Here is an 18,921-nt window from a genome sequence, read left to right on the forward strand (position 1 = left end):
ATACCACGGTTTTTAAAAAAATATTAATTAAAAAATACTTCGCGGGTTTTTTCCTATACCACGTTTTCCCCCGCCTGATGACGTCATACGTCATCGCCCAACTAATAATTTTTGCAAATCAATAACAAAAAAAAATTATTGTTAATAAATAATTATGTTTATAAATATCAGGATCACTAAGTGTCTTATTCAATGGTGAGTACCAGTAATAATGGTGAGTAAATTATTGTTAAGGGAATGGGAAATGGTAATTTAGGGGTTTAAAGTGTTAAGGGATGGCTTGTGATACTGTCCATAGCCAAAAATGGTGTATTTACTTCCGCATCTCTACTTCGCGGAAATTCGACTTTTGCGGGCGGTCTCAGAACGCATCCCTGGCGAAAATCGAGGGAACACTGTACAGTTAAATCTGAAGCTCTCTGAAGTTAGACGATTGGAAAAGCATGAGGCGGAGTAATTTGCTGAAAGAGGACAGCGAGAAAGTGGGGCGAACAACGAACATGACAAGGCAGTTTCTCTTTGACAGCGACATCTTGGAAAGGAATGGGGACTGCTTGTGATTATTTCACAATTAAACAGTTCGCACTGGAAAATTGATTTAAGGATGATTAAAAAATACACTGTGACAATCCCTGTACTTTTGACTGGTTGTGGAAAGAGGAGATATAAATAGAAATCGGACTGAGGATTACAACTTAAAAACATTAAAAGGAAAGAGGACAGAAAGAATATGATAGCAGGCTTTTTCTTTTTTCTTTCTTTGGGGAAAAAAACTCTGGGGACTATATAAACTGATTCTTTACAAGGGGGGAAAGGAAGAAAGGAAAAAGGGGGAATAATATCTTTTGACAATATTTGACAATATTCTTTGATAATAGTTATAGAAAGAAAAAAGAGGGAAAGACTTTTTCTTGATAAGGAAATCTATAATTTGGCTTTATGTTTAAGTTTGGGTTTAAGTTTAAGACTTAATTATAATTATAGCTGAAATTCAATTAGATGAATTGAGGGAATACTTGATTATCTGATAGTATTGACTAACGGATTAATGGATTGTTACTGTGTGTATAATTGAGATATTTGAAATTAAGTATAGAAAATAGAGTAACAGATTAGAATACATTGTTTAAACTACAAGCACATAAATAACGTAAATAATTTATTGCAACAGAATCCATTGAGGGATTTAGGAATCAAGCAAATAAACATATTAAGAAATTTAAGTACAGAAATACCTCATGATACGAACTTAATTGGTGCAAGGAGGAGGTTCGTAAGACGAAAGGTTCGTAAGACAAAACATTGTTTCCCATAGGAAACAATGTAAAGTCTATTAATCCGTGCAACAACAACAAAAAAACCCCCCGCAAAAAACCGCTGCCACCCGGCTGTCACCTTTTAAAACAGCCCGGGGGGGGGGCAGCAGCTGCCACAGCCGCCGGCTTCCCCGCCGCTCGCCCGCCCAGGATGCTGATCTGCTGCCTCGCGGGGAAGCCGGGCAAGAGCGATCTTCTGCCGGCCATGGGCGAGCGGCGGGGAGTCGCCCATGGCCGGCAGAAGATCGCTCTTGCCCGGCTTCACCGCGAGGCATCAGGTCAGCAAGAGCGATCTTCTGCCAGCCATTGGCGACTCCCCGCCGCTCGCCCATGGCAGGCAGAAGATCGCTCTTGCCCGGCTTCCCCGCGAGGCTTCCCCCCCCCCCCACCGCCCGCTGGCTGCGAGCGCTCTGCCAGGCGGCCAAGAAGCATTCAGGGCAAAGTGACATGGAGGAATGGGGAGCTGAAACCGGGCGGTTTCAGCTTTCCATCCCTTCACGTCACTTCGCCGCTAAATCGTGTGGCAGCAAACATGCTTTGGGGTTTTGGCTGGGGGGGAGGGAGTTAGGAAGGTCCTACTTCTCCCCCCAGCCAAAACCCCAAAGCCTGTTTACTGCCACACGATTTAGCCAGGACAGGAGCGAAGTTTGGGTTTGGCGTTTGGCTTCGGGAGATGGCTGGGAAGACGCGCGGCTCTTTGAAAAGGTCACAGCCGGGCTGGGGGGGCCGCGCGGCTTCCCAGCCATCTCCCGAAGCCAAACGCCAAACCCAAACTTCCGTGTTTGGCGTTTGGAGGTTGCTGGAAAGCTCCCCCAGCCCGGCTGTCACCTTTTAAAACAGCCGCGCGGCTTTCCAGCGGCCTCCAAACGCATTGTTCTCCGGACCCCGCCCGCTCAGCCCGGCTGCTGGATTCAAAGTGCTGGGGTGGGGGGGCTGTCGGGACAAGGAGCGAGGGGGCTGCGAAGGGGCGCGTGCGGCAGAGCTCCGGTGGAGGAGCCGTGCACAAAGGCCGAGGCAATGCTGAGCAGGAGGTGAAGCCAACCAGCGAGGCGGTGGGCTGGGAGCCGCAGGCGAAAGGAGCTCTGGCATTGTTCTCCGGACCCCGCCCGCAGCCTGGAGAGGGAAAGGGCCGCCGCGGGGCTGAGCGGGCGTGGTCCGGAGAAAAATGCCTGGTGCCGCGCTCCGATGCCCGAGCTCCTTTCGCCTGTGGCTCCCAGCCCACCGCCTCGCTGGTTGGCTTCTCCTCCTGCTCAGCCTCGCCTCGGCCTTTGTGCGTGGCTTGTCCCGACAGCCCCCCCGCCCCAGTACTTTGAATCCAGCAGCTTCTGCTGGATACGGGCGGTGGGTGGGACGAGAGGCGCGGAAGCCAGGGGCTGTGGCAGCTCGCCCCGCCCATCGCCCGTATCCAGCAGAAGCGGCGGGATTCAAAGTGCTGGGGTGGGGGGTGTCCCAGACCTGCTGCCTTTTCCCGCGCCCGCCGCCGGCCCGATCCTGCGCCTCCTGCTTTCCCCCCCCCAGCCAAAAATACAAAGGGGTCTCCGGTGGCAGACCGTCTTTGTGTTTTTCACTGGGAGGGGGGAGCAGGAGGACCTTCCTGACTCCCTCCCCCAGCGCCGGACCTCCTGCCCTCCCTCCCAGCCAAAAACCCAAAGCGGCCTCCCGAACGTTTTCCATCTTACGAACCTGCCGCCGCCGCCGAGAAGCCCCGCCGCCTGGCTGTCACCTTTAAAACAGCCGGGGGGTGTTTTAAAAGGTGACAGCTGGGCTGTGGGGGCTTCCCAGCAGCCTCCCGAACGCCGAACCCGGAAGTTCGGGTTTGGCGTTCGTAAGACGAAAAAAGTTCGTAAGAAGAGGCAAAAATTTTCTGAACCCCGGGTTCGTATCTTGGGTTGTTCGTAAGACGAGGGGTTCGTATCTTGAGGTACCACTGTACTTTGTTTTTTGGGTGAATATAATTGTATAGAATATTGTTTTAAAAACCCACAAATTTACTGTGATTATCATATATAGAGACAATTAACAATTAATATCTAATATAGAAGAAGGAACTAATAATACGACAAAGAAACAGATAATTCAAGAAATGGTTGTATGAAAGCTTGGAATAACTTCTTTGCAAAAACACAAAATACAGTGTCCAAAACAATAAAGAAAATCACCTGCAGTAACAACTTCACTGGCAGGACAAAAGCTAATAACAACATTGAAACTCTAAATCGACAAGGAATCAAAACTGATTGGTGGCCATATTATCAGATTAAATCTATATTAAAAGAAGATAGAAGGAAATTTGGAATAGCAAAAGAGAAATCAGAATTGGATAAGATTGTATTGGGACCTGGGGCAAAAATGATAGCAAAAATTTACAAATATCTACTAAATTATAAAATGGAGGAAGAAATTGTTACGGGTAATATGTTTAGTTGAGCTAAAAAAATTGGATATAACATAAATTTGGATCAATCGTCAAAAATCTGGAGTAAAAATTATAAACTAACCAAGGCAGCCTCGCACAAGGAAAATCTCTATAAAATCCCTTACAGATGGCACTTATCACCAGCGAGATTGGCCAAAATGTATCAAAACATGAACCCCAAATGTTGGAAATGCCAACACAAAAATGGATCATTTTATCACATATGGTGGACCTGTCCAATAATTTTTAAAAAATGGAAAAAGATGCACATCTGGCTCGAAAAAATAATGGAACAAAAAATTAATACGAAGCCTGAAATGTTTTTAATCGGAATATTGGATCAAAAAATAAAAAAGAAATATTGGTATATTATACTACATATCTTGACAGCAGTGAGAATATGTCTGGCACAAAATTGGAAACATGGTGATGTACCATCCAACAGTATAATTATTTTTTAAAAATTGAAATGTGCAGAATCAGAAATTAAACCAGACGATAGAATTAAACCAGAAAGAGGACTCAGAATTTATTTTATAACTGGTTGGAAAGGAAGAATAGAAAGAAAAAATAAATGTATAAATGTATATATTGATATTTAGTTAAAAATGACTATAGGACTCTTCAAATTTGGATGTAACAGATAGATTATACTTACTAACAGATTTATAGACAAAAACTGTAAAGGAAATACAGTTTATAAAATTTATATATACAGTGATACCTCAAGATACGAACCTCTCGTCTTACGAACAACTCGTGATATGAACCCGGGGTTCAGAAAATTTTTGCCTCTTCTTACGAACTTTTTTCGAGTTACGAACCGGTGTTCGGAGACTGCTGGGAAGCCGCGCGGCTGCTTTAAAAGATGACAGCTGCGCGGCGGGGCTTCCCAGCACCCCCCCGAACCCGAACCCGGAAGTTCGGCACAAGTTCAGGGTTCGGGGGGGTGCTGGGAAGCCCCCCAGGCCGGCTGCGACCTTTTAAAAGAGCCGCGCCGCTTCCCATCTGTCTCCTGAAGCCGAACGGCAAAGCCGAACTTCCGCGTTCGGCTTCAGGAGACAGATGGGAAGCGGCGCAGCTCTTTTAAAAGGTCACAGCCGGCCTGGGGGGCTTCCCAGCACCCCCCGAACCCAGAACCCGGGTTCGGGGGGGTGCTGGGAAGCCCCCCAGGCCGGCTGCGACCTTTTAAAAGAGCCGCGCCGCTTCCCATCTGTCTCCTGAAGCCGAACGGCAAAGCCGAACTTCCGCGTTCGGCTTCAGGAGACAGATGGGAAGCGGCGCGGCTGTTTTAAAAGTTTGCAGCCGGCCTGGGGGGCTTGCCAGCACCCCCCCGAACCCGGGTTCGGGGTTCGGGAGGTTGCTGGGAAGCCCCTCAGCCCGGCGGTCACCTTTTAAAACAGCCGGGCGGCTTTCCAGCAGACTCCCGAAGCCGAACAAACCCGAACTTCCGCATTCGGCGTTCGGAGGCTGCTGGAAAGTCCTACTTCTCCCCCCCAGCCAAAACCCCAAAGCCTGTTTGCTGCCACACGATTTAGCCAGGACAGGAGCAAAGTGACGTGGAGGAATGGGGAGCTGAAACCGGGCTGTTTCAGCTTTCCATCCCTTCACGTCACTTCGCCGCTAAATCGTGTGGCAGCAAACATGCTTTGGGGTTTTGGCTGGGGGGGGAGAAGTAGGACCTTCCTAACTCCCTCCCCCCCAGCCAAACCCCCAAAGCATGTTTGCTGCCACACGATTTAGCGGCGAAGTGACGTGAAGGGATGGAAAGCTGAAACCGCCCGGTTTCAGCTCCCCATTCCTCCACGTCACTTCGCTCCTGTCCTGGCTAAATCGTGTGGCAGCAAACAGGCTTTGGGGTTTTGGCTGGGGGGGAGGGAGTTAGGAAGGTCCTACTGCTTCCTCCCCCAGCCAAAAACACAAAGCCAGGCAGCCTCCAGCCGCCAAAGGAGCCTCCTGATTCTCCCCGCTTCTCTGTCCCGCTCATTACCCGTGTCCGGCAGAAGCTGCTGCCCGATTGCTCTTAGCCGGCGGGATGCAAAGTGCTGGGGTGGGGGGTGTCCTGACAGCCCCCCCACCCCAATGCGAGTGGCGGGGAGTCACCCATGGCCGGCAGAAGATCACTCTTGCTGACCTGATGCCTCGCGGTGAAGCCGGGCAAGAGCGACTCCCCGCCGCTCGCCCATGGCCGGCAGAAGATCGCTCTTGCCCGGCTTCCCCGCGAGGCATCAGGTCAGCATTCTGGACGGGCGGGCGGCGGGCGAGGATGGGGGAAGTCTCGCGGGGAAGCCGGGCAAGAGCGATCTTCTGCCGGCCATGGGTGACTCCCCGCCGCTCGCCCATGGCTGGCAGAAGATCGCTCTTGCCCGGCTTCCCCGCGAGGCAGCAGGTCAGCATCCTCGGCGGGCGAGCGGCGGGGAAGCTGGCGGCTGTGGCAGCTGCTGCAAGAGGCTTCCCTGCCTCCTCAAAGCAGCCTCCCAAACCCGAACTTTCGCTGAGAAGCCCCGCCGCCCGGCTGTCACCTTTTAAAACAGCCGGGGGGCTTCTCAGCAGCCTCCCAACGCTGAAGCCCCCAGGCTGTTTTAAAAGGCGGCAGCGTTAGCCAGGCGGCAGTGGTTTTTTGCGGGGTTTTTTTGTTGTTGCACGGATTAATTGACTTTACATTGTTTCCTATGGGAAACAATGTTTCGTCTTACGAACCTTTCGTCTTACGAACCTCCTCCTTGCACCAATTAAGTTCGTATCATGAGGTATTACTGTAAATGAAAACTTAACATTAAGACAATTTACCCTAGAAGTACCTAGGCGTTTTTATATGTATATGTGTAAATGGTTGTTTGTTTGTTTGATGTTTGTTTGTATTTTTAACATCTTTTTTAATGTTTATATTCCATAAAAACTATTTTATAAAAAAAATTGATCCAAAATCTGTTTTACATTGGCACAAATATTCTTAAGGGGTTAGTAAAAATCTCCCCTCTATCTCAGTATTCTCTTTTCATTACTGCTATGTAGAAGAAACCCCTCAGAAACATTGGTGCAGTTCTTCAGCCAGATAATATTTTAAACATAGATGAGGTCCTACAATGGATACCTTGGTGGTTCTTTCCACAGACAGTGCCAACACCCCCTTAGATGAACTACTGATAATACCACTGTTGGTTAAAAAAATAAAGTTTCTTTTTATCGATTATTCCTCCCCTACTTGCAAGGTCAACCATTGATCCTCTGGAGAAAATTCATTACATCTTTCCATTCTCTGCTATGGTAAAATTCAAAATTAACATTTCATAAAATGGCGGGCTTAGTAGACAAGAGAGAGAAAGGCAGACAGGTTCGTACCTTTTCTGGCTGAGGAACCTGGCAACGATATCACCAGCTTTTAGCTCTCCCGTCAGCTGAATTGCCATGGAAACTTTGGAAAGATGAGGCGCTTGAACCCGTATTACTCCCTCTAGAATATCGGCCTGCAAAGCAATAATGAAATTGGAACACAGCACCTTGCAGCTGGCTTTGAGGAGGTTTTTTCCAAATCTGTGCAGACTGAATGCTCAAATCTGGCATTTTATCCAGTGCATAGCAGAAGCTATCTTGTTTCCTCACCTACAGTGCAATTTACCAAAATTCAAACCATTTTCATTCCTTTTCAGAGCAATGGAACATCCTTATTCACAACTAGGATGATGGATTTTTAACCACCAATTTAGAAGCTACATATTAAGATCCTGCATTTAAGCTAATGTATTTATATATGGATCAGATCCTGTTCTGTAATGAAAGTTGGGTGGGGTTGGGGCCCTACATTTTGGAATCTTACACTCTTAAAAAGCAGTAGTGGATCAAGTTTTAATTTTCTAACCAAATGCCATTTCCCATTCTGATAGAGTATAATAATTCCAAAATACTAAACAGTGTGTGTTATTTCAAATTTCAGAAAGAGGTTAACTTATATTCAAAAGAAGCCCACTGCTTAAATTTCAACATGTGCCATACGGCATTTTATTTGAATGCTAAGATATGTGGCATAAGTCTAAAGAATCATCGCACACTACTTTCATCCTGGTTCCACATGCCAGAATGTGAAAGCAGGCATTGAAGCAGGTGTTACCTAGGTATTTTAGCGGTTTAAAGACATGGTCTTTGAGTTTCAACAGTAATTGGGACTGGTATATCCTACTTGAAAATTCTGCTAAGGGATTCGTTATAAAGCACAATGTGACACTTTGTTAGGCAACAGCAATCCCTACTGAATACCACAGGTTGTTAGGTGAGGACCCATCCCAATCCAAGCTGTTCCTTCTCAGCCCCATGCCTCGTAAGATAAGGGACTTCTTGCATTACACAGCTGCCCCACCTGCCTATCTCTCCCCATCTCTGCCCTTTGGTCAAATTACACTCTACTGCCTCTGCCTGCCCTGCCAGCTCTTCTGCCCTACACTCAGCTCAACTCTGTCACCCAGTCAACCCTTGCCATTCTACACTTGCTTGCCCTGTCATCTTACTGGCCCTGCTGACCCCAGGACAACCCCAGGTCAACCCCAAAGCACAGCTGAGGTGTGCCAGGCCTGATCCTGTTTCTCTTCTGTTTGGAGGTGGCACTAGCAGCCTTGGGGAATAGGCCTGGCCAGTGAAGGGCTACCAAAATTTTTACTACCACACTGTGGGCGTGGTTTACACAGGACGCCCTACATTTTTCTTTCAACATCTTTCAGTGCAAATTGGGTTCTCCATTTTTGCTACTTCCCCACTTCCTCCCCCCACCCCCGTCCGGGCAGCAGCCCACCCCTGGGAATGGCACAGCCGCAGAAACTGCCTTCCATAGGGCCACGCCAGGTGTTCCTCACTGTGGGTGGGGGCTGCTACCTTTTGCCGCTACCAGAATGCTCCTGGAGACTGGCATGGGTGCGTCTGCGCATGCGCTGGGAGACAAATCTTGTGTGAGGATGTGTGTGTGAGTCAGATTTCGGTGATTTTTGATGATATCTTTGCTTCGCTGCCTGCGCGGGAGCAAAAAATGGGTGAAATCTCTCACGCGAGAACATCCTCATGTGAGATTTCATTTCCGGTGCATGTGCAGAAGCCAAATCACAGGCAGGTGCACACGTAGATGCCTCGGGGGCGTGGAGATGCGGGTGCATCTCCATTTCCACTAACGGATCGCCGATCCCACCAGTACCAGCTGCAACACACTACTGCCTCACTGCCATCAGAAGAAATAAGGCAAAGGGCAGCTAAGTGCAGCAGCGCCTGCAGAATGCTGGGTATTGGGTAGGGGTGGGTTCCTCTTATCTTCCTACCGGTGCGCTAGATGTGCATTGTGATGTTTCATGCTCTCTCTCACGTGTGCATCCCTTTGTGTAATTTTGCTTCTGCGCATGCGCAGAGGGGATATTTTCCTTCCGAGCATGCTCAGAGAGCGGAAAAAAAATCACAAAAAATTAGCAAAAAAAGATGGCGCTGTGCATGGACCAGCAAAGACAGCACAAATTGTGCAATTGGCAGGCCACTACTAGTGCAGCGCACCGGACCAGATTAATAGGAACCCACTTCTGGTAATGGGGTGGATGGGGTGAATGGAGCTTTGCACTATGGCGCTGAAGTGGCTGGCCATAACACAGGGCTTAAGGCAGCATTTTGCGGCAGTGGTAGCACTGGGGTTGAAGTAAAGACCTTGAGGGAAGGCCCCAGCCTCTATTTCAGTCCCGGTACCACTATGCAGGGTGGCTAAATGGGCAGAAATGGGAGGGGGAGGGGAAGATAGTCAGTTAGGGAGCTGTTGCAGTGTTCCCAAGATTGTAAGTGCAGGCAGGTTGCCAAGTGATCCAAAATTTTGATCACAAAACCACAGAGGCACTGCAGCAGCCAATACTTTGGAAAGTGTGTGTAATTATCATTTGTTTGGCACTGCCAGAATTTTGAACATTCACTGAATAAATAGTTGAGAACTACCTGTATAGGAAAATGGAAATATTATTACAAAATAGCAGAAATACAAATAGGTAAGCACACATGGAATTTCAAACTATCTTTGAATTAAAGAGTGAGGAATACAATAACAGAATTTTAAGTTTCAAACAACGCACAAACATGCAAATTTACATTATGTTCCAATGTGTGTCTTTCTCCTACCTGGACGGGCCAACTTTGGGTTGCCAAGAACTAATATATATTATATATATTATATATATTATATTATTTAGATTTGTATGCCGCCCCTCTCCGTGGTTTAGGAAGGCAAGAGCTGAGCAATGGAAACATAGAAACATAGAAGTCTGACGGCAGAAAAAGACCTCATGGTCCATCTAGTCTGCCCTTATACTATTTCCTGTGTTTTATCTTAGGATGGATATATGTTTATCCCAGGAATGTTTAAATTCAGTTACTGTGGATTTACCAACCACGTCTGCTGGAACTTTGTTCCAAGGATCTACTACTCTTTCAGTAAAATAATATTTTCTCATGTTGCTTTTGATCTTTCCCCCAACTAACTTCAGATTGTGTCCCCTTGTTCTTGTGTTCACTTTCCTATTAAAAACATTTCCCTCCTGGACCTTATTTAACCCTTTAATATATTTAAATGTTTCGATCATGTCCCCCCTTTTCCTTCTGTCCTCCAGACTATACAGATTGAGTTCATTAAGTCTTTCCTGATACGTTTTATGCTTAAGACCTTCCACCATTCTTGTAGCCTGTCTTTGGACCCATTCAATTTTGTCAATATCTTTTTGTAGGTGGAGAGCTTATGCAAAGGGGGTTGGCCCAGAATATTCACATGTGGAGAGTTTGGGGTTTCTGCTACATTTACTCTTAAATTGAGATAATTTTTGAAACAATTAACCAAACTTTTAAAATGAAGAATACCGTCGGGGGCCATAAAAGGGCTATGTAACTGGGGATATCAGATATCCACTCCTGCTCTGGGTCCAAAGAACCAAAAACAACTATTTGTATCACAATGAATGTGGCCAAAATCACTAATTTGTTTTCAAATTTTTTTTTGGGGGGGGGGGGGGGGGAATGTTCAAGTCCATGCAATTTTAAATGTATCCACAAGATGGCTCCAATCCACTAAGATTATAAATATTCAGTTAGAAAATAGGAATAATTGAAAGAAAATCTATATTCAGAAAAATAATATGCAAATATTTGGCTTTTTTCCTGTTATGTTTATAGTATGCTGATATTTTGATAGATATCATTATCTAAATTTATCCAGGTGAAAAACAACAAAAATTATATATTCTAGCAAGAGTTTTGACTTTTTAAAAAATAGACAGCTAAAGAAAGTTGAAGTTTGCTTAGAACATATAATATGTTTGCAGTGACTATATTTTAAGTATTTAACAGTGCTTTATTTTGGGACTGTACTGATAGTTTAATCTTTAACCCAAATAGCATGGCTGAGAAATAAAAAGACTTTTTGTGTCACAGGCAGCTGCATAATTTTTTCCCCAGCTACAAGCAGATTATACCAGCATTCACCAATTTCATAACTTCTAAATGTGTCAGTACTGCAATTGCTCAAAATGTAAGGATTCGTTTCTCTTCTTTGTTCAGATTAGGGTGGTGATTTGAACTCTAAAAATGTAAGGAAGTGCATAGGTATGATTGAGAGGCATTCTAGTAAGAGCAACCACAACCGTAGGCAATTATCCTACAATTTACTACAAGCAACTTCTACAGTTAAATACACAAGATACTCCAAAGAGATACAAATTTCTTTGTTCTGCAGGCTCTAATCCCTGTGAGTACAGCTGAAGTAGGAACTGTGGATTTTTGTTACAAGTTGTTTGCTTACATCATTGCCACTCTTTTGATCGCTGATACTTTTATCTTGCTTCTCATGTTTTTCTCGGTCATATGCCATTTTTTTCAGAAGTTTCCTCATTGCTTTGTCCTTTCGTTCCTTTTTCTGACTTTCAGCATTCTGCTTTCTTACTTGGTTCACAAGAAACGTAGGAATCTAGGCAGACAAGACACCATGTTTTATTGCAACATTACTATGGCTCCCTTAAGACATTAGTAAACATCTGTTGGAAGCTTTCCAATAATAAAACAGCTAAAATTGAACAGCAGATGCATTTATGTTCGGTACCAGTGGAGTTTCCTTTATAAAGTGAAATGTGTTATTTCAATATCGAATTGCTATACACACTCAGTGAGATGATATATTCTATATTTAAGTACAAAGAGTTTGCCTTGGGTAGCAAACCATACTCCTCTAGCCAACAACTTCAGTTCCAGATACCACAGTATTTTAAACCAGGGGCCTCCAACCTTGCCAACTTTAAGACTTGTAAAGTTCAGCTCCCGGAATTCCTCATCCAGCAAAGATCAGGAATTTTGGGAGTTAAAGTTCACAAGTCTTAAAGTTGTCAAGGTTGAAGACCTCTGGTATTGTACAATCCAGAACTCCCAAAAACATTTAAATCTCAACTGCAACTACTCCCATGGAAATGAAGTTCAGGTTTTTTTTTAAAGTCACATAAGTAAAAGGATTCAGACACTGACGTCTTTTCTCAGACAGCTTTACATGAGTATATTACTAGAAGGGAAAATTTGATTGTTTTCATTAAGAACCATGTATAAAGTATGCTAAATACTTAAGTATGCTTAATAAGGTTACAGTTCTTTGTGAAAAACAAAACAGTTGACAAAATGGGAAGGATTGTGTGAAGAATGAATAACCAAATTAAAGAACCCAAATGCAGAATGAATTATTTTGTAAATGTTTCCAAGGGGAACACAGATTATGCATTAACTGGATTAAATAAAACTGGATTATTTTCTGGTTTGTTGATTAATATGGTCTCAGAAAAAAACATCCTGTTTCTAAATTTGGGTGGATGTTCATTTGATCTTTATAATAAATCAAAAGAAAAAGGCATCTTTTTCCTCAGACTCATGTATAATTAGTATAGCATTTATAGCATTTAACTGCATTGTCTCCAAGACAGAAAAATTGAGGCCCACTGCTTCCATGACAATTCTTTCAGGGTAACACTCACTTTTTAACAAAAGCAAACTTACAGTCCAAAGAAGATTCTGGTATTTAATCATAAAGCGCATGACATTGGCTGTCCCAGCCGCCATAACAAACTCGCTTTGTTCTGTGGGCTTGGCACCCAAACCATGAAACATGAAGAGGTTTGGAGCCATAACCATGGCAACATTCTTTAGGTTCATCTTGTTTTTATCTCGATGATCAATCACTCTTTGAAGAAATTCAAGCAGCACCTGAAAACAAGAGCACCATTTCAAAAGTAGCTGTATGTGCATTCAAACAGCCTATTTAAAAAAGATGGCTAACTGCATCTATGGAGTGCTTTATATGCATGTCTTTGGTGATGCAACTTATGTGATGCCCAACATCAAAGTCAAGTGTTTAATTATTTTAGTAATATGGCAAAGACAGGGACTAAAGTAGTTTTTATTCTATATGGGTTAACTAATCACAGCAATTGTCAAACTATCAGATTGTCCAATTTTTATTTACGTTGGTCTTGCAAGGCCTATGTGCTTGCCAATTATTATGTTGCCCTCAAGAAGCCCTCGGGTGAAATAACAATGGCAACTAGAATGCAAGGCCATTTTAATATAACTTCCCCCAGCTCATTCCACAACTCTATGCAGGAAATACATGCTGGAACTATCCTTTTAAGATGGGGTTGTCTATTCTCTACTACAAGAGAATGGAAAGGAGGAAAAAAATCACCACCTTTTAAGACAGAACAGAACAGAACAGAATTCTTCATTGGCCAAATATGATTGGACACACAAGGAATTGGTCTTTAGTGCATGTGCTCTCAGTGTACATAAAAGAAAAGATTTGTCAATCTTTGTCAAGAATCATGAGATACAACACTTTGTTACAGCAAAGCAACAAGTTACAGTCATAAGTGAGAGGAAATGCGTGAGAGGAACGAGGAGAAGACTAATAGTAATAGTAATGCAGCCTTAGTGAATAGTTTGACAGTGGTGAGGGAAATATTTGTTTAGCAGTGAGATAATGGATTTTATCGTGTCCTTCCTGATTCTTTCTTTAGTAGGCAAAAGACGCCAGGTTATTTGCTTTTTTTTTCACTGAATCTTCATATTCCAAACTGAACATCTTAATTTTAGGTCTCTGTAATCATTCTGATCCCAAATGAGCAACCTACAGCACTCCTGGCTGATTATTCTGGAATTTTCTCAATTACCAGTCCTGATACTTAAAAATAATATCAAGTGGCTAACCTTGAGTGTATCCCTGTTTCCCTCTGGGAGAAGAAGAACCAAAAGGTTCAGTGCTTGTAGCTGCTGTTTCTTGGTTGGAAGCTCTGCCAAGGAAATGTGCAAGCATATCAATTTTGGAATGATTTTGCATTTTCCTCAATGACATTACTGGACATGAAATGATATAATTAACCTCAATGAAACACTGAAAAATTCAAATTATGACAATGGGTTAACAAAAGCTCCAGATTCATGTTTTTCATAACTCAGCTACCATGCTATTTATTAGGTCTTAAATAATGGCAACCTCTCCTTTTTTTGGTTATTTTGTTTTATATCAGCAATGCTTCCTGATTTTAAAAAAAATGTGATAAAAAGAGAACGCCTTCCCAGATGTATCTGCCACTTATGCACATGAATTGGAGGGAGTTCATGATACTCTGTGAAATACAGTGGTCTTTCCTGTGCAAATTATTACCAAATAAATTGTGATGCTGATCCAGGAATACCAAACTCTGCATGATTGCTTAAACGATTAGTAGGAGCCAACAGAAATGTTATTATCAGCAATGTTCAGGATTCTTAAAATTTTACCCGCATATATTTTGCTTAATATTTTTATGTACTGAATAACCTAGCTTTCAGGGCAGAAATTAAGCAAACTTTAAAAATGCCTGTGTGAAATACACACAGTAAATGCCCTTGCCAATTACAGAAAAATATCTACATATACAAGCAATGAGGATAACCACGAAATTATGAAAACCACTCATGCAGACAGGGGGAATCAGATATAAATCAACCTTAAACCGTTCTTACTCCTTGCCCTTTCCCACAATACAGATTCGGACAGAATAGTGCAAATCTTTTTAAGTGAATATAATTATGTCTTAATACCAGTTACTCGGTGTCTCCCTTTAATTCACTGGAAAGGCTTATATAACAAATGTTGATAAGGCAATAAAAAAGATAGCATCTATAGCTGAAACTAACATGTAACTCTAGAAATAAAAAAGCCAAACATACCACTGCTTCCTCATCTGCTAATAATTCTCAACATACCCTGTTTTTCCCAAAATAAGACATCCCCTGATAATAAGCCAAATCGGGCTTCCATGCATGGCAATATGCCCAAGAGTTAATTTCAGGGTTCAAAAAAAATATAAGATGGTCTTATTTTGGGGAAAACACGGCACTATCAAAACAATGAGGATAACCATGAAAATTGTATCCACAAAGTATAGACTTCGAATAGATTCAGCAATTAGGTACTGTATATAATTTTGTGGGTCTGGAATTTGCAGAAAGCATCTTTAAGCAAATCTCGTCTTACTCTGAGCTAGCCAACTGCTGAGTAGAGAACCTCAGCCAATCAGCATCCTCTTTCAAACTGGACAAGGTTATGCTGTCTCTAGACAACTGGACAAGTCTACGCTGTCTCTAGAGCTTCCAGTCTTCTGCGAATACTAATTAACTTTTGTTTAAAAAAGGGGGGTGGGAATCTGTTTTTAATAGAGCATAATATGTGCAGCTCAGGATTGAACTGTGGGTGTAACAACCCAAACTCCCACAAGTGAAGCTGAGTAAGAGTATTACTACAGATATGAAAATTAAGTAACCAGAAGAAGGAAATGGATCATCCATACAACATTTTCCAATAAAATGGATACTCATGCAACTTCATGAAAAATGGTTGAACGCTACCATCCATCAAAACCATCTCAGAAATAACTAGCAATTACAACTATACAGCCTCATTATAGCAGAACTAAAGTTCCTCAAAACATCTTAAGCAAACCAAAAGACATGTTAGCCCCAAAATTAAAAACAGACATCATCTTCATTCTACAACGTACGGATTGTGTAAGGATTGCAACAACCATTTCGTAGGACATCAACAAAGCACATACAGGAACACCAAACAGCAATCAGAAGACACAATGGAAAATCCTTAATTTTACCATAAGGCAGTCTAAACCATAGCATTTTAGGTCAAGATAAATCCAAAAATGCTAGAAAATTTCCAGAAGCTTGCTGTTCAGACAAATCAGCCATCAACCAACACGTAGAAATAAATTATATTTATACAGCATTCAAAAGAGCTAAGAAGAAAACCGTCCCGAGTCTTCAGAGAGGGGCGACATACAAATCTAATAAAATAAATAAATAAATAAATAAAATAAAACAAAAACATCAGAACATCTCTCCAGAAATCAGCATCCCGAAATGCATGGATTAACACCTGAACAATCAAGCAATAAACAATCTAATCTATGCAAAGAACCAAGGAGAAAACATCACCCCACCAACTTTGATAGCTTACTGCTTATAATCATAGACCAAACTCCCTTCTAGCATTGAAGATGTTACCTGGTCAGGTAATAAAACATCTGCAAGCAAATAAGCAAATTCAAAGAGCATTAAAATTCCATAAATCTATTTTCTCTAACCAACACATTCGATGTACAGTATTTATCCATATTAATTTGTGTGCATTTGTCTGATGCTTTATATAGAGGTAGTTACAAGGAATGAATAAAAGTATTAATAAATACACTTGAAAGCCTAAAATCCTTCTGTTTATCATAGCACTAGATAAACTTTATAAGTGGCATTCTTGCAAAAATTATGAAGTGCTTTATCCCACAAAGTCCCAAGAGAGTTGCATGGCAGCAAACGGTATGAGAATACCATTTATCCAAAACTGCACTGAAGGGTTTTATCTCTAATTTGGCTGAGGAAAGCACTAAATGGAAGGAGGGGCAGGATTCTCTCCAATGAGGGGAAAAATGCCAGCAAATACAAGATGAACTCATTGGAATGTGGATTCCAGCTTACTTTGAACCTCTATCTCCAGAGGGAGAGGGGAAAAATGCAAGCAGATTTCCCAAGCTAATGAGTTAATTGAAGTAACTGGAAAATTGTATCACATCAGTTGTGGACTATGAACAAGGCCAAGAGAAGGGGTGAAAAAAAATCACAATGGAATTGCTCGAAGTCTTACAGCTGCCCGACCTTAACTTTTTCTTAAAAGAATGATAATGTAAAATGATGACATTTTCAAAAGCAACCTAAATGGCCTCTTACAGGAAGTGTAGGAAATCTTAGGACTCCCTGGCTACTCATAACTACCCTCAGCAGCCCCAGCCAACATACATTTTGGTAAGAGGTGCCGGGATCTGTAGTTCTCTATTGCAGTGTTTTTCAACCAGTGTGCCGCGGCACACTAGTGTGCCGTAAGACATGGTCAGGTGTGCCGCAAAGCTCAGAGAGAGAAAGAAAGCAAGAGAGAAAGAATGAGAGAGAAAAAGAACGAGAGAGAAAGAAAGCAAGAGAAAGAGCAAGAGAGAAAGAGAAAGAGGGAGGGAGCGGAGAGAGAGAGAAAGACATAGAGGGAGGGAGGGAGAGAGAAAGAGAGCAAAAAAGAGAGGAAGGAAGGAGGAGAAAGAAAGAGGGATGGAGAAAAAGAAAGAGGAAGGAAGGGAGAGAAAAAGGTAGAGAGAAATAGAGCGAAAGGGAGGAAGAGAGAATTTTTTTGTCCAAACTTTTTTTAGCCCCCACCCCACCCCGCTCAATGTGCCCCAGGGTTTCGTAAATGTAAAAAATGTGCCGCGGCTGAAAAAAGGTTGAAAATCACTGCTCTATTGTTTCCAAGCCTGGTCCTAGAATTTATAATGTAGCACATTTTGTATTGTAATTAATTATAACACACTTTGGGAATGCTTTTTGACTATTCTGAAAATGAACAGGATAGTTTCAAGGCAGGATTAGACAGATTCAAGTTTATCAGTGGTTATTGCAATGGATGTCCAGGTGCCGCCTCTATGTTGGTTGAGGCAGGCAGGATTCCCTTGAGTACCATTTGTTGGGGGTCAGGGGAAAGGGAAGGTCTTGCCTTCTCTTTCTGCTCAAGATCCCCATAGACAATTGGTGGGCCACTGTGTGACACAGAATGCTGGACTCAATGGGCTTTGGCCAATTCAGCATGGCTCTTCTTATGTTCTTAAGGTGTATTAATGAATATAGGCAATTCTGCACATCTGTTCCCATATGTGTGTGTATGGGGGTGGTGGTTTTGTTTTGCTGCTATTTCATGGGACAATTAATATGCTTTGATTGAAAGACACTCCCTAGTCCAGCGGAGGTTCCTTATAGTAGAATGAAGGGGGAAAGGATCTATGATGATTCCCCCTTTTGGAAGCCCCTAACTTTGCCTGATAATCTGCTCCAAAGACCTGGGGGCAATTTGGGATGAACAAATAATCAGAAATTGCTTACTACATAATTCTGCTGGCTTTGAATCCTGTTCCTTCAGTGGACATTTAGAAACTAGAAATCTGAGACCTATATGTCAATAAAGATTAAGTGTACGCAGTAGTTTCGGTGGCTGCCTAATCTAAGCATCTCATAGGCTGAGCCGAGCCCTGTTTATCTTGAACGCTCAGCATTTGACTCTGCGTAATCTCCCAACAGTAAACTAAAAAAAGACCAACCCCATGCTACTTACTCTGCACATCCTGGAAAGCCTTAAGATACTCCACAGTGAACAAGGGTTGCGGCAATTCTCGCATGAAGAATTTTAGAATGCTGGCTGCATCATGCTGTTTGACACTGTCCCAGTTGAAAGTCCCTTCGTAAAACTTTGATTCTAGCTCTTGGCAAAGGTTCTAAGGGACAGAGGGGAAACAAACGCAGGTGCTGAGGGTGGCACTTCATATTTAAAAATATTGTACCTTACAACCTGCATGAAAAAAAATAACACATGAAATCTAACAAACTGTGTCACTCCCCCCGCCCCCCCACAACTCATACATCAGGCTTACTGCTACATTTCCCAGGATTTTTCAAACATTGCACTAAAAATATGTATTTTGGGGGGTGGAGGGGTTTGTGTGTGCAATGCCATATACAGTGTTTTCTCGATTTTCACGGGGGATGCGTTCCGAGACCGCCTGCGAAAGTCGAATTTCCGCG

The 18,921-nt window shown here is 43.0% G+C and overlaps 1 protein-coding gene across 2 annotated transcripts in view; it reads right to left on the reverse strand.

The window, feature by feature from the left end:
• The window catches only part of ARHGAP18 (Rho GTPase activating protein 18), an 82,451-nt gene that overhangs the window by 4,527 nt on the left and 59,003 nt on the right, over positions 1-18,921 (reverse strand). For both annotated transcript variants that reach the window (XM_070733492.1, XM_070733490.1), the window contains exons 9-13: positions 18,455-18,614; positions 13,969-14,051; positions 12,763-12,969; positions 11,531-11,695; positions 7,075-7,199 (exon numbers count right to left, since the gene is read on the reverse strand). In XM_070733492.1, the coding sequence (XP_070589593.1) occupies positions 7,075-7,199; positions 11,531-11,695; positions 12,763-12,969; positions 13,969-14,051; positions 18,455-18,614 (740 nt within the window). The remainder of the gene's footprint in view (positions 1-7,074; positions 7,200-11,530; positions 11,696-12,762; positions 12,970-13,968; positions 14,052-18,454; positions 18,615-18,921) is intronic.

The sequence above is a fragment of the Erythrolamprus reginae genome, chromosome 1 (genome assembly GCF_031021105.1).
Source record: "Erythrolamprus reginae isolate rEryReg1 chromosome 1, rEryReg1.hap1, whole genome shotgun sequence".
In the NCBI taxonomy this organism is placed as follows: Eukaryota; Metazoa; Chordata; class Lepidosauria; order Squamata; family Dipsadidae; genus Erythrolamprus; species Erythrolamprus reginae.